Source organism: Carlito syrichta, unplaced genomic scaffold, assembly GCF_000164805.1.
Source record: "Carlito syrichta isolate Samal-C Ts95f unplaced genomic scaffold, Tarsius_syrichta-2.0.1 Scaffold302518, whole genome shotgun sequence".
Classification (NCBI taxonomy): domain Eukaryota; kingdom Metazoa; phylum Chordata; class Mammalia; order Primates; family Tarsiidae; genus Carlito; species Carlito syrichta.
The window spans coordinates 1,256,238-1,270,406 of NW_007246614.1; the positions used below are offsets into that span (position 1 = coordinate 1,256,238).

The 14,169-nt window shown below is 42.1% G+C and overlaps 1 protein-coding gene across 5 annotated transcripts in view; it reads left to right on the forward strand.

Moving 5' to 3' along the window:
• ERG (ERG, ETS transcription factor) overlaps positions 1-14,169 on the forward strand; it is a 295,512-nt gene that overhangs the window by 265,866 nt on the left and 15,477 nt on the right. For 3 of the 5 annotated variants that reach the window (XM_008056777.2, XM_008056778.1, XM_008056780.1), the window contains 3 exons: positions 4,744-4,947; positions 5,803-5,883; positions 7,762-7,833. In XM_008056777.2, coding sequence (XP_008054968.1) covers positions 4,744-4,947; positions 5,803-5,883; positions 7,762-7,833 — 357 coding nt within the window. The remainder of the gene's footprint in view (positions 1-4,743; positions 4,948-5,802; positions 5,884-7,761; positions 7,834-14,169) is intronic. The other 2 variants (XM_008056781.2, XM_021711713.1) reach the window with 1 other exon arrangement.

The window sequence follows — 14,169 nt, forward strand, 5'->3', positions numbered from 1 at the left end:
GCAACTTGGCGAGACCTCATCTCTACAATAAATCAAAAATTAGCTGGACGTGGTAGCGTGCACCTGTAGTACCAGCTACTTGGAAGGTTGAGGTGGAAGGATCGCCGAAGTCCAGCAGGTCGAGGCTGCGGCGGCCGGGAGGGGCCACTGCGCTCCAGTCTGGGCGACAGAGTGGTACTCCAACTCAAAAAAAAAAAAAAAAAATGTATCCATCTATCTATCACTTAAATATATACATGCAGTATACAAGGGGGACCAAAAAAAATTTTGAATTATTTTTCAGAGAGCCGGCCCCTTGTGATACAAACTTCCACTGCTAGATAAATGTTCTAGGAACCCATTGGCATCAATGTACCAGCTAACGTTATGAGAGGCTAGGTTCAACTTCAATGAAATATTTTTGGAGATTCTTTCAACATGTTTGCCCATTTCATGATGGGTGATTCATGAGTACACCTGCTCACACAGAACTGTGTGTTCAGTTTCCCCCCCCCCAAAAATAGCATAACCCCCATGACCCCAATGACCCTCTCCCCAACCACTGAAAGACTTTGTTTTGTTTCACCCTGAGCAACTTTGTTTCTCTGAATGAGAAAAGTTCTGAAAGGGAAATGTTTTATTGATGTGGAAGAGGTGAAACAAAAATGGTTGAAGCACTAAAAGGTATCAAAATTGACAAATTTAAAAACTGTTTTGAGCAGTGGAAAAAGCATCTCAATAGGTATATTGCACTAAATTGAGAATGTTTGGAAGGTGACTGAAGTTTGAACATGTAAGAACAAATATACAATTTATTATAAATAAATTCTGTATTTTTTTTTTTTTTTTTGAGTTGGAGTCTCACTCTGTCGCCCAGACTGTAGTGCAGTGGCCGCTCCCAGCCACCGCAACCTCGATCTGCTGGGCTCCGGCGATCCTTCTGCCTCAGCCTTCCAAGTAGCTGGAACTACAGGCGCGCGCTACCATGCTTGGCTAATTTTTTCAATTATTGTAGAGATGAGGTCTCGCCAAGTTTCCCAGGCGGGTCTCGAACCCGCGGCCTCAGGCAATCCACTCACCTCAGCCTCCCAAAGCACGGGATTACAGGCTGAGCACCGAACCCGGCTAAATTCTGTATTTTGAGGGGGTTCTCCCTTGTATATATTTAATTAATCCTTTGTAAGACCTTGTTTTGATTTGGAAAAATAGAAAATATATTTTTCATAAATAATTTTGACCCAAATATTATATGTTTATTGTGGAAAAAGGAGAAAATATGATTTAGTAAAAGAAAAATTTAGCATTCCCTATCTTCTTTTCCCCAGAGACAACAATTAACATTTGACTACATATCCCTCACAATTTCATTCTAGGCAGATATTTATATATCTTTATAGAGTACAATTACATTGCAATAACATTTCGAAACTTTTAAATTTAATCTACTTTGAACAGTTTTTCATATTAATAAATATATTTCAACAATGTGATTTTTTAGGTTTCTAAATATCACAGGAACATTCCTAAATGTACCAAAACTTAACTGGTTCCTTTTTTGCTGGGCATTTAGGGTGTTTCCAATGTTTTGCTGTTATAAACAACACTACAAAGAACATCCTTAAAAATAAATCATTGCGCACATCCTCTATTATTTCCTTAGGGTAAATTTCTAGAAGTGGAATTTTTAAGCCAGGGAACTTTGCACACTTTTAAAGACATTTGAGATGTATTGTTGGAATCTTCGTCAGAAAGGTTATAGTGATTTATAGTCGTATCAGTAGAACTCTAGAATAGGCTCTTATCAACTCAAAGTGAGAATTTTAGAGGTAAGGACAATGCAGATTGAGGAGTCGGTCTCTGGGTCTTGTGTATGAGTCCCTTAAAAGAGAACTGAATGGGCCAGGACAACTCTTGGCTTACTGAGGAACACCTTCTAAGGGCCACATCAAGGGGCAACAAAGAGATAAGACTTCTCTTTTTAGCTGTCTTCCCAAGATGTCATTTCAGCATTTTAAGAAGAACCCAGAGACTTTCCGGTTTTTGTTTGATGTTTATGTATCATTTTGAGACTATGTAGTTCCACCATTTAAGAGAAGAAAATCGATTCCCAGCTTGAACTAATTTTTAGAAAGTGCAGTAGTTGCACCAACAATAGTCCTCCCATGTTGTTAAAAGCAAAACAAAACACAAGAAGGGTTTGGCTAATACCGAATGAGTGAACTTATAGGGAATGACTTGGGTAGGGTTGAGAAGGCAGGTCTTCTGTCTTGAGGGCTGTGCTGTCATCTGCACTGAACCAAGGATAAAGAAAACTTGAGTTAAGGTTGTCCTAAGATCTCCATCTGATCTGTTTTTGTATCTTGATATTCCGTGAAAAGAAGAAATATGTTATCCCTGAAAGCCAAATCTTGATCCAATGACAAGAGCCACCTGAACTTCAATGTGCTGAACATTAAACATCCATCTCTACATTCAATTTTCACAGACTAAGTGTTTCCATGTGTTTGGATTGCAAAGAAATATGCACACCTTTCTGTCACCACTGACATTTGAGTTTTTGTTGACATTCTCTTTGCAGAGTTCCCTTTTGTTTTCAGTTTCTGTGCACTGATTGTTGATGAAGAGTTTGCTATAATATTTGTTGTAATCTAGTATCTACTGGTCAAATTGAAGAGGCTCGTGTCCTATAACCGAGAAATTCCACATCTAGATACTCAACATAGGCCAGCGAGTTCTCAAGTTTCATGTGAGGATCTTGTGAAATTGCAGATTTGGATTCAACAGGTCTGGGGTGGGGCCCAAGAGTCTGCATTTATAATTAGTTACCAGGTGATACCAATGCTGTTAGATGTCAGACCACAGTTTGAGTAGTGAGGCCTGGGGTAGTTGGTCTGAACCCTGGCTGAATATCAGAATAGTCACCTGAGGGAGCTTTTAACAACTGTGATGCCAGCTGTCCTCCAGCCTAATTAAACCAGAATATCCCTGGGGTAGATCAGGTAGCACTAGTTTGCACTGTCCCCAGGTGATTCCAATGTGGAGCCCAGGCTGTGGCCCAATGCAAAGGCAAAGAGATAGGCGTGGGATGATCACCAAATAAATCGTGAATATTCATACAATGGAGGCCTAAGAGCAGCTTCATGATTGAATATATCTATGTGAATTAACATGACTGCATTTTGAAAATATAACATTGAGTGCCAGTGGCAAATCAGATATCACTTATGTTAACTTTAAAAACACAAAACAAGGTATACAGTTGATATGGCAAATGTATTAATGTCAGGATAGTGGTTACTTCTTATTTCTAGAGTTTCCACAAGAGGAATGGAATGATGGGGTGGGGGTGCGATTCCATTGGATTTGCAATGTCCTTTTTCTTCTATGACACAGAAAAGAAAGGGAGGGAAAGAGAAATTTGGAGGGAAGGAGAGATGGAGAAAGGTAGTAGGAAGGAGAAAGGAGGCAGGTAGGGAAGGAGGAATAAGAAGGGAAGGAGGAAAACGAGAGGGAGAGAGGAAGGAAGGAGGGAAGGAAAGGAAGATAACTCTGGTAGTATGACTGTTTCTCCTCATTATTGCAATTTACTTCTGTAAACCTAAAATATATTCGAACAGCATTCTACATGCGTCATTCTTGAGTAGCCTAAAATAGGAATGGAACTAAATAAGACTCTAAAAGTATTAGCAAAAAAGTAACTCAAAGGGGCAACTTGCCCCCACCAGATTTTTTTTCTTTCAAGAGGATCAGGACTTCCTGGCATGCCTGACCTCCAATGGCTTGTCTAGAGGACTGTAGATTAAAACTCTCATTTCACATATGAAATAGACCCAGAAAAGAGAAGCAGCACCCAGCTAGGTCCAGCAAGTTGAAAGATAGTGTGATTAGAACTCAGGGCCCCAGCTTCCTGCCCAGGTGTCTCTCAGTGCCCAGGGACTAAGGGAGCAACATTCTGCAGACCCCTCACCTGAGAGTGTTTATCATGGGAGTTCCCAGCTGGTATTTCTGTTGGGAATCACCTGCTCCTTCTCCCCAGGTCTTGCCCTCTGTGTCCCACAGATAGGGTGGCAGTGAAGTGTGACAACATGGCCTGCAGCCTGTGGGGTATTTGTGCTCTACAGCTATAGAATGTGAAAGCCACGCGCTGCCCTGCTCCTGCAGGTGCCAGTTGTTTGCAAAACCAAGTACCCTACAGGAAAAATCTAACTGACAACTCTGTTAGGAATGCTAGCTCATGGGAGGGGTAAGATTTGGATGCACTTATACTTTATTTCCAATTCTGGGGTCAGTACTTTTTAGTATTTTGTACAAATACTGTTATCACTATTTTTGTGATCTGTAATTAGCACCTTCCTGATATGTGTTGCTAACTCTTATTTCCATATAAATACACCAGTAGCTTTGTTAAGGAAAGGAAATTTCCTTTTATTCTTACTTATTTTTAAATGAATAAATAAAAATGAATGGGAAAGAAAGAATTTTAAAAACCCCATGCCTACCGGAAACTTTAGATTATCTGAGCAACAAAGGGCACACATGGTGTGAATAATCCTAAACTTCCAGAAAAATTCACTTTAAAGACAATACTCTATGGATGTGTCAATTTTTGCCTTTCCCTCAGACATTCTCTTTGGAGGAGTCAGGAGGGTTGAAACGTGGGAGGAGACTGGAAAGCGTGGTGGGCGGGAAATCACCCCTGGATGGGCCTCTGCCCCCAGACATACATCTTCAGGAGCTGATTGAATTTGTATCTACCCCTTTCAGATCCTACGCTATGGAGTACAGACCATGTCCGGCAGTGGCTGGAGTGGGCAGTGAAAGAATACGGCCTTCCAGACGTCGACATCTTATTATTCCAGAATATTGATGGGAAGGAACTATGCAAGATGACCAAGGACGACTTCCAGAGGCTCACCCCAAGCTACAATGCGGAGATCCTTCTCTCACATCTCCACTACCTCAGAGAGAGTAAGCTGGTCCCTTCCTCAAAGTGTAGATCACTGTTGCCATGATTCTTATTAACCTAAGCTTCCAAGGGTTCAAACAAGTGTGTCAACAGCATGTTCCAGCCCTTGCCCAATTCCCATGTAGGGTCCCAGGAAACCACATGCTTAGTACGCGATGTCTTGGGGACACAATGAGCCAGCAACATCACCTGGTGAGATGTAGTCAACATATTAAGGAGAAGCCAAAATGTCCCTTTATTACTCTGTGACCTCCTCCAGGGTCCTGCAACGAGAAAATGGAATGTCAGAGAGAAAGGAAGCACATTAATTAGTCTCCATGATACCCCAAGTTGAAAGAGACATTATGGAAAGGGTCCTTGATGGGAATTACAGGGTCTGTCCTCCCTAAAGCTCAGCCAACCCTGCCTTTATATCCAACCTGAATGCAAAACAAGGGAAGTTTTCACTCTGTGTCATGAGATCCGGCTTAACCTGATAGAATGGGAATGGCATACTGGCGATTAGAGGCATGAATCCACAAGGTTTGCTGCATGCTTTATTCTTTAAAACATTAAGCATGGTTAGAAGGAAGTGGTAGAAGTAGTGTGACAGTGAGGTAGAGTAATTCTCCTCTATTGCTTTGCCTGGCTTCCCAACCCCTTCTTCCCTGAGTTAAAGATGGGCCCCCATGTGGGATTTAACACTCTAACAAGGAACAACAGGTTGATGGAGATATTTCCAAGCTGCCTGTTATGTTAGGGTGGGAGTGGGGAGAATGTTTTTCTTTCTTTCTTTCCTTTTTTTTTTTTTTGTTATTTTTGAAGAAAGGTAACTCTCTTTTTTTCATTTTGATGTTGCTTTTTGTTTTGTTTTGTAGCTCCTCTTCCACATTTGACTTCAGATGATGTTGATAAAGCCTTACAAAACTCTCCACGGTTAATGCATGCTAGAAACACAGGTAATGCTGCCCCCCCTCACCCCCAGCACAAGCATAGGGTCTTATCTGCAGGTTGCATGTTTTATGGTGACACCCATCATATCAGGAAGGCAGAACACAGAGGTGGATGGTTGAGGGATACTTCTTAACACTTAGGAGGTACCGCAGCCTAAAGGCAGGTGAAGGCCTTTGGTTTCTGAACACTTCCCCCGTTCCTTTAATTGTCAAAAGATTCCTTTTAACCAGGAGATGTGCCAAATTTGCCTTTAGCTCACATTCACCGGATCATAGTCTTCTTCTATTAGTCCCAATATATACTCTGTGCTGATCCTGTAGACACTAAATGTATGTTCCATATAAAGGGACTCTTAGAAGTCTCCTTTTTTATTCCATTTTTATTTTGAAAGGAATGTTTACTAGGATGAATTGGAGTTTTATTTTTCCTTTCTGATACAGTTTTAGGCCATTTTATTTATCTTGATTGGATGTTCTTGTGCAGACTTTGTACATTAGCAAAAGGCAGCAGGGGGAGATGTCTGCTATATTTTATGAGGTTTTGTTCAAAGGGGAACGCCATTATAGTTGTAGAGGATATGAAATTAGTCACTCACCAAAAGCCTGCTTTTCTGTCTCTAACCACTGATGCTACATTTTACGTATTTACTTTGCCTGAGCCTAAGTAGGGTTTAACACTGCTTCATCCTGGCTAACCTTCCTCCCTCGTCCCCGCTCGTAGTAAAGGCTGGATTTTCTGTGGATGAATGTGCTCCTGGTTCACATCCATCTCCTTCATTCTGATGGAGACAGCCCTGGAAGCATGGCCACCGGCTGCTCACCCCACTCTGTTAACTCCAGGGACCCTCCATAACCACCCGGGTTAGGGAGGGAAACAGCAAGTACTAGAAATCTTAGATTAACCCCTTGCAAGTAAGCCAGTCAATTCATGGTCAGTCCTCACGTAAAAATACATCAATTTTCCAAACAGGTACCATTTTATTTTAAAGTATTACAATGTAAGTAAGTCCCCATTTAAGTATTACAATGAATTGCTGGTTTATCTCAGTGTCTTCTGCATTCAAAACAGTGTGCTCTTAATCTGAAATTAAACCAATTCAAGTCGGTAGTGTACTTTTTCAGGTTGCACATATTGGCCTATTAATGACCTTGTGGCCAGAAATAAATAACTTAGACAAAGTAATTTCTGCTTCTTAGGAAACACCTTTAAGCTACACCACACATTTTCTAATAATTTCACATTCATTTAGGGATTTGTTAACAGTGGGGTGAAAGTTTCAAGAAACTTCCAAATTCATTAATTTTGCTATTGTTAAACATGGAAACAATCAATGAACAGAACAACAAATTCCAAAAAGACTGAACTGTGAAAAGGGAATTTTCTCAGCTAATAATATGAGAAAGAGAGAAAGGGAAAACATGCATTTGAATAGAGATATGGATTAATTTTTAATAAGATCCATATACTCTTAGGCTAAATACTTGTAATTCTTTGGTACTGCTTTCCAAGAGCTCTGTAAAACATTTTACAGGTATTTATACAGTTTGAAAACTAAAACATGCCCCATAGAATATTTTTAATAAAATGAGATTTCCAGGGGGAGGAAAGGGACACAGATGGGGCTTCAGCAAGAAGCTATAAAATCAAAACACAAAACACTATGGAAAATGGGGCACAGGGGTCCGTAAAGCTTCCAGTTCACTTCCATCTTCAGAATCTGTCTCTGATGCGTTGCTTGTCCATTTCTCTCGAGGTCTGTTCAGGCAGGTTGGAGGAGATCTCTTCCTCTGTTGTCACAGGGCAAGATAGAGTTGGCACTGATGTTGAGACCAGCAACCACAACAAAAGACCTTCACATGTTTTGTTTTTCCTTTTGTCTGCAGGGGGTGCAGCTTTTATTTTTCCAAATACTTCAGTATATCCTGAAGCTACGCAAAGAATTACAACTAGGCCAGGTACGAAAACACCCCTGTGCGATCTCTCCACTGAGAGACATCCCAGATGTCCTGCTGAGATCTGTGACCTATGTCACGCGATACACAGAGAGCTGGTCCACTGGATCGAAAGCAAGTCCTAATTCTTATTCTGCCTCTGTTGAAACTAAATTCAGTCACACCTCATTCAAAGACCACACTCGAGGTCTCTGAACTGCAGCATTAAAAGCAGATTAACTGCTTCACTAGCTGTTTGGAAAGATGGGCAAAGAAGGCATCCTGGATGCCTGGCAATAAGGAATAGGTTCACTTTTGAGTTAATGGAAAGATCTATGTAAAAATCTATTCCTCTTCAGGGGAACAGCATGAAGCACAGGAATCTCTGTATCAGTAGTGACCAATTCTCAGCATATCACGAGAAACCAGTCTTTCAGAGCCGAAGCATGGAATAGATAATATTGACATTTGAGTCTTTCTTTATGTCTTCTGGGTGATTTAATTAGGTAATTAATTTACATGCCATTCACACAAAAATAAACATTTATCAAGTGCCTGTTAGTACCAAGCATGATGCTAGGCTCTGGGAATATAAAGATGAACCAGACTTCAAGAAGTTTCCTGTCTTTACTTGTTCATTCAGCCAGGTTTATTGATTCATCAAGTCCCTCCTCTAGACAGTCACGGAGGGTATGACAATGTTCAAGCCAAAAATATTTAGCTTAAAGTTCTAGATGTTTCAGGAGAACTACTTTCAGGTATTTTACAGGTAGTTACACAGTTTGAAAATAAAACATGCCCCACAATATTTTTAATAAAATGAGATTTCCAGGTGGAGAAAGGGGATACAGATGGAGCTTCAGCAAGAAACTTTCAAAACACAAAACACTTTATAGAAAATGTAAAACTTCCGGTCACTTCCATCTTCAGAATCTGTCTCTGACGTGTTGCTTTTCTGTTTCTCTTGAGGTCGGTTCAGGCAGGTTGGAAGAGGGTTCTTCCTCTGTTGTTACAGGGCAAGGTAGAACTAGCACAGAGAGACAGATACACACACATAAATATTTATCCTAATGTGGAGATTTTACAGTAGAGGCTGTAGGAGCAGGAGGGGAAGGAATTCAACCCTCCCTGAAAGCCATGAGGAAGCTTACCAGAGAAATGGCCCTGTGACAAAGGAGAATGAGGTGCTTACCAGGAGGATAATGAGCAGGGAGAGAGGGCATTTCAGACCGAGGTATAGCACTCCTTAAATATCTCTCCCCTCACTGGGACTTAAATCAGTCCTGTAAGCTAGGTATCATTATATGAGTCTCACAGCTGAGGAAGTCTGATTCAGGGTGATGGGATGGTTTTTCCATGCTTAGACATGTATCTAGAACTCTTATGTTAGACCCAGGCTTTCCCCTTCTGACCTCCATAATATATCCAAGCTATACAAGTCTCAGTTTGAACTAGTCAAGATACTAGCTTGGAATTTGTTATATCTTTCTAGTAAGAAAGATTGAGAAGCTGAGTGCAGTGGTTCACACCTATAAGCCCAGAATTTAGAAAGGCTGAGGCAAGCAGATTGCTTGAACCCAGGAGTTTGAGACCAGTCTAGGCAACACAAAGAGACCTTATCTCTACAAGAGAGTAAAAAAATTAGCCAGGCGTGATGGCACATGCCTGTAGTTCCAGCTACTTGAAAGGGTGAGGCAGAAGGATCACCTGAGCACAGGAGGTCGTGGATGCAGTGAACTGTGATGATGACACTGTATTCCAGCCTGGGAGACAGAGTGAGACTCTGATTTTTAAAAAAAAAAAAAAAAGGAAGAGAAGCTGGGCTCGGTGGCTCAGCCTGTAATCCTGTGCCTTTGGGAGGCTGAGGTGAGTGGATTGCCTGAGCCCGCGGGTTTGAGACCTGCCTGGTCAACTTGGCGAGACCTCATCTCTACAATAAATCAAAAAATCAGTCGGGCATGGTAGCACATGCCTGTAATTCCAGCTACTTGGAAGGCTGAGGCGGAAGGATCGCCGGAGCCTTGGCAGGGAACGGCCACTGCACTCCAGTCTGGGAGACAGAGTGAGACTCCAACTCAAAAAAAAACAAAAAGGAAGAAAAGAGAGGGAGGGAAAGGAAAGAAAGACTGGGGCCTTGTAAACTAAATAAGCATGAATGAAGTTTCTCAGGAATGTTCACACCCAACACTGCCCTATTACTGGGGACTTTAGTCTGGCAACCTTCTCTAACCTTAGGGTAAAAGTTTGCTCCCCTGCTTCTGGGAAGCATGATAGAAAGGTTTAGCCAAAGTACTTAATACTTTTGTCATGTTAGAGATTTCTCAGGTCATTTAAACGTGGACAGGACCCAGCATCTAAAGTCAAGTAGACTGATACTACAGAAATCCATCATTTGTATTGAAAGTTGGAAATAGAAATTCATGTTTGACTCCAGCTCTGGAGATTTTGTGAGCACTTTAAAAATAGACTCTGGGAATCGGTCTCGGTGGCTCAGCCTGTGATCCCGCGCCTTTGGGAGACTGAGGTGAGTGGATTACCTGAGCCCGCGGGTTCGAGACCCACCTGGGCAGCGAGACTTCATCTCTACAATAAATAAAAAAATCAGCTGGGCATGGTAGCGCATGTCTGTGATTCCGGCTACTTGGAAGGCTGAGGCGGAAGGATCACTGGAGCCCAGCAGGTTGAGGCTGCGGTGGCTGGAAGCGGCCACTGCACTCCAGTCTGGGTGACAGAGTGAGACTGCAACTCAAAAAAAAAAAAATAGACTCTGGGAATATAAAGATGAACCAGACTTCAAAAAGTTTCCTGTCTTCAGAAGTTTCGCTTATGCATTCAGCTGGGCTTATTGATTTGTTGAGTTCCTTCTCTGGGCCGGCCACAGAGGGTACAATAGTGAACGTGCTGGAATGTTTAGCTTAAAGTTCTAGATGTTTCAGTAGAGCACCTTAGAACCAGAGAGACAGAAACACACACATAAATTTACATCCTGGCTGGGCTCGGTGGCTCAGCATGTAATTCCAGCACTTTGGAAGGCCTAGGCGAGTGGATTGCCTGAGCCTGTGAGTTCAAGACCTGGGCAACTTGGTAAGACCTCATCTCTACAATAAATAAATAAATAAAAACATTAAAATAAATTTGCATCCTAATGTGCTACATTTAAGAAAAAAATAAAAGCTATCTGCAAAATATTTTGCTGGGGTTTTTTCATTTTTACTTATGTATTCTGTATTTGTTTGTTGGTTTCTATGAGATGCCTCTGACTAAGGTACAAGGCCAAGGATTATGAGCTAGCTAGGAGCTGTGTTAAAAGATCACAACATTGGCCAAATCTGTTGGCAAAACCTGTTGTTCAGACCAGCCAGCTGACCACTTGATGCCATCTAGATAGAAAGGCCTACTTCATTCATATTTTAGGATATGGCAGATTAGGAGGGTATGGCCCAATTAGGTTTATGGAGAGGAAGGTGACTGTGAGGGTGATAGCTGGAACTCCTTTCTGTGCCCAGCCCAAGGAGGGCAGGGTAACAACTTCAGACACAATCCCCTCCCAATATCACTCTGTCAACATTTTTCCATGGGCTTATCATCTGAGCATGACTTGGAAGAGGCCACACTTCTGAGTCTCCATTATCTGTCAAGTATGTTTCTGAATCTCAGTTTGATTCTGAAATATCTGTTTTGATTATCGATACTGTGATTATGTAAAGAGATACAGATATTAGTATCTAACCTGTAAAGAATTTAAATCAGACTGAACAAGTGAGAGGACTGTTTACTGTAGACCACATTTAGAGATTTGACCTTGGAGAATTATTTACATACCTTTGTCTTCTGTTGCTAAGTGGTCAACCTTACAGGACTAGTCTTATGGGAATAAAAGCCTATGATCGTGTAAATGAGAACGTTGTGATGACTCAAGGGGGAATGGACTTTGCATCACTTATTTCCAGAGCTGCATGAGTCACAGACAAGGGCCACTAGGAATTTGACTATATCCCTGTGGTCAGTGGGTATCTGATTGTTTTCAGAAGAGGTGATTGCTGACTCTTTCTTTGAGGGTCCTTGAGGATAAAGTCCCAAGGATTCTGTCCCTTCCCCTCTTGGTGTGCAGTGTCATGACCTTCATCTCCTCCCCTTTTGTGTAACCTCAGTTCCGTGAAAACTGGACTCTGGTTAGCATCATGTGATTACCCTGAAGCAAGCCAGGTTCCTAGACAACAGCTCTGTTTAGACCAGAATCTGTCCCTTCTTTGCACGGGAGCTGTTTCATTATAAAGTTCCTGATAGAAGAAACATGATGGTTTTCAAGTTTTGCCAATTTAAATTAGACAGCCCTCCACCTCCATTCCGTAGAGACTCTTCCCACCCCCATGTGGCATGCTGTGTTGGCGTTCCCCTTCCTGGAGCTTTTTCATCACCCTCCTCTCCCTTCCTCCCTGCCTTAGTCACTCATCCTTGGGCTGCTGCCTCCATCTACCTTTTCCTCTTTTTATGGCCCAACTTCCCAGGTGGGTCATTTATTCCCCAGACAACTTCCTCTGTCAGGTCAACCTTATTGCTACCAAGTCATTTTACAATTGGTGAAGACTGTTTAGTGGCCTTACAGGTAACCACACATGGAAATCTCCCCCCTTTTCCTTTGCTCGTACCTCATCCCTTCTCTTCCCGTTTGTTCCTAGTATTTTTCTACCTTTCCCTGATTCAAAATGTACCTTCTAGCCGGGCTTGGTGGCTCAGCCTGTAATCCCGTGCCTTTGGGAGGCTGAGGTGAGTGGATTGCCTGAGCCCGCGGGTTCGAGACCCACCTGGGCAGAGAGACCTCATCTCTACAATAAATCAAAAAATCAGCCAGGCGTGGTAGCGCATGCCTGTAATTCCGGCTACTCGGAAGGCTGAGGCGGAAGGATAGCCGGAGCCCAGCAGGTGAGGCTGCGGTGGCCAGGAGCGGCCACTGTACTCCAGTCTGGGCGACAGAGTGAGACTCCAACTCAAAAAAAAAAATGTACCTTCTTTCAAGACCCCTTTGTTGAATTAGCATTTAGACAGTCTTTCCTCTGCTCTTATAAAGTGCTAGCACATAGGTACATTATCTTACATCTATGACTTTAGGATCATTATTTTATGATATTTCTTGTGTTTCTCGGGCTGTTGCAGTTATTACAACTAGAAGCCTTTTCGCTTCCTCCTCTGTAAACACCCTTCTTCTTTGCTGAACCCACCCTTTTAGTAGTCCCTTGAGGTCTCATCAAAAGAGTGGCAAATATAGAAATGGGTCTGACTCTCAAATCTTGCAAGCCAGTATTTGACCACTTGTCTACCCTGCCTGGCCTTTCAGGAGTAGGTCATGCAAAAGCTCAGTTTTATCACAAGAAGGGTTTCTACAGCTCCAGCCTTCCCTCCTCCATCACCATGACAACCCATATGTTATTATGTACATCTGGGATGTTATCAAAAGAGATCTGAGAGTTAGGACTGGAAATGCAGCCTTAACTTCTACTTTGAAGCTGATGCTCTTCAGGGGTTTCTTGAAATCTTAAATTATTCCTCCATTGAAGCTCACAACTAAGTGCTGTTCAGCACAGCCAAGCATATCAAGATAATACAGCTATGCATGGCACCCGTAACTTAGGTGTTATGTAAAGCCTGTATCTTAGCAAATAACTAAAAATGCATTTTTTGCTACCCCCCAGTTCTAGTATAACCACAGAGATCTGCAAACCTAGGCAAGAAGGAATGCAAAATGTGCACAAACCTCCATGTCTTTGATAGAGAATTTTAGAAGGACTTTAGAAAGATATGATAGAAAATGAGAGGAACTTAATTATGTTAGGGTTGACTCTAAACATTCTTTCCATTTGACAGAGGTTTATAGATTGGTTCTCAATGACAGCTTTTGGTGTTTTTCATTTGTCTTCCCCATTAGCATCTAAATTCATCCAGAGCAGGCAAATCTCACCCTCTCCCATCCAGCCCAGCCAGGGCACCTCCAGAATTGCTTTGTAAATGTGGCACAGATCCTGCAGAATGAGGATGAGCTCTTCCATGATCCAAGTTCTGGCCCTTTAAAAAATAAAGCAGTTAGGTAGAGAGTAAGAGGGCTAGAGGGTTCATCCTCAGGGAGTTTGGTGAACAGAGAACATAAAACTTGGCTGGATTTAGCCCTCCTGGGAAGGGTAACCAGAATGTTGTTTTGATTCACTAATGTCTTGGGAAGGGTGGGGGAGGAGTCTCATTCAGAACCAGGAACTGATTCCAGCCCTCAGGAAATTAACAAAGTTTCTGGTGTGTAGAGGTCAACACCAGTCAAGCTCCCTATTTGTAACTTTATTGGTCTGGATCATGATATATAACATGCTTCTA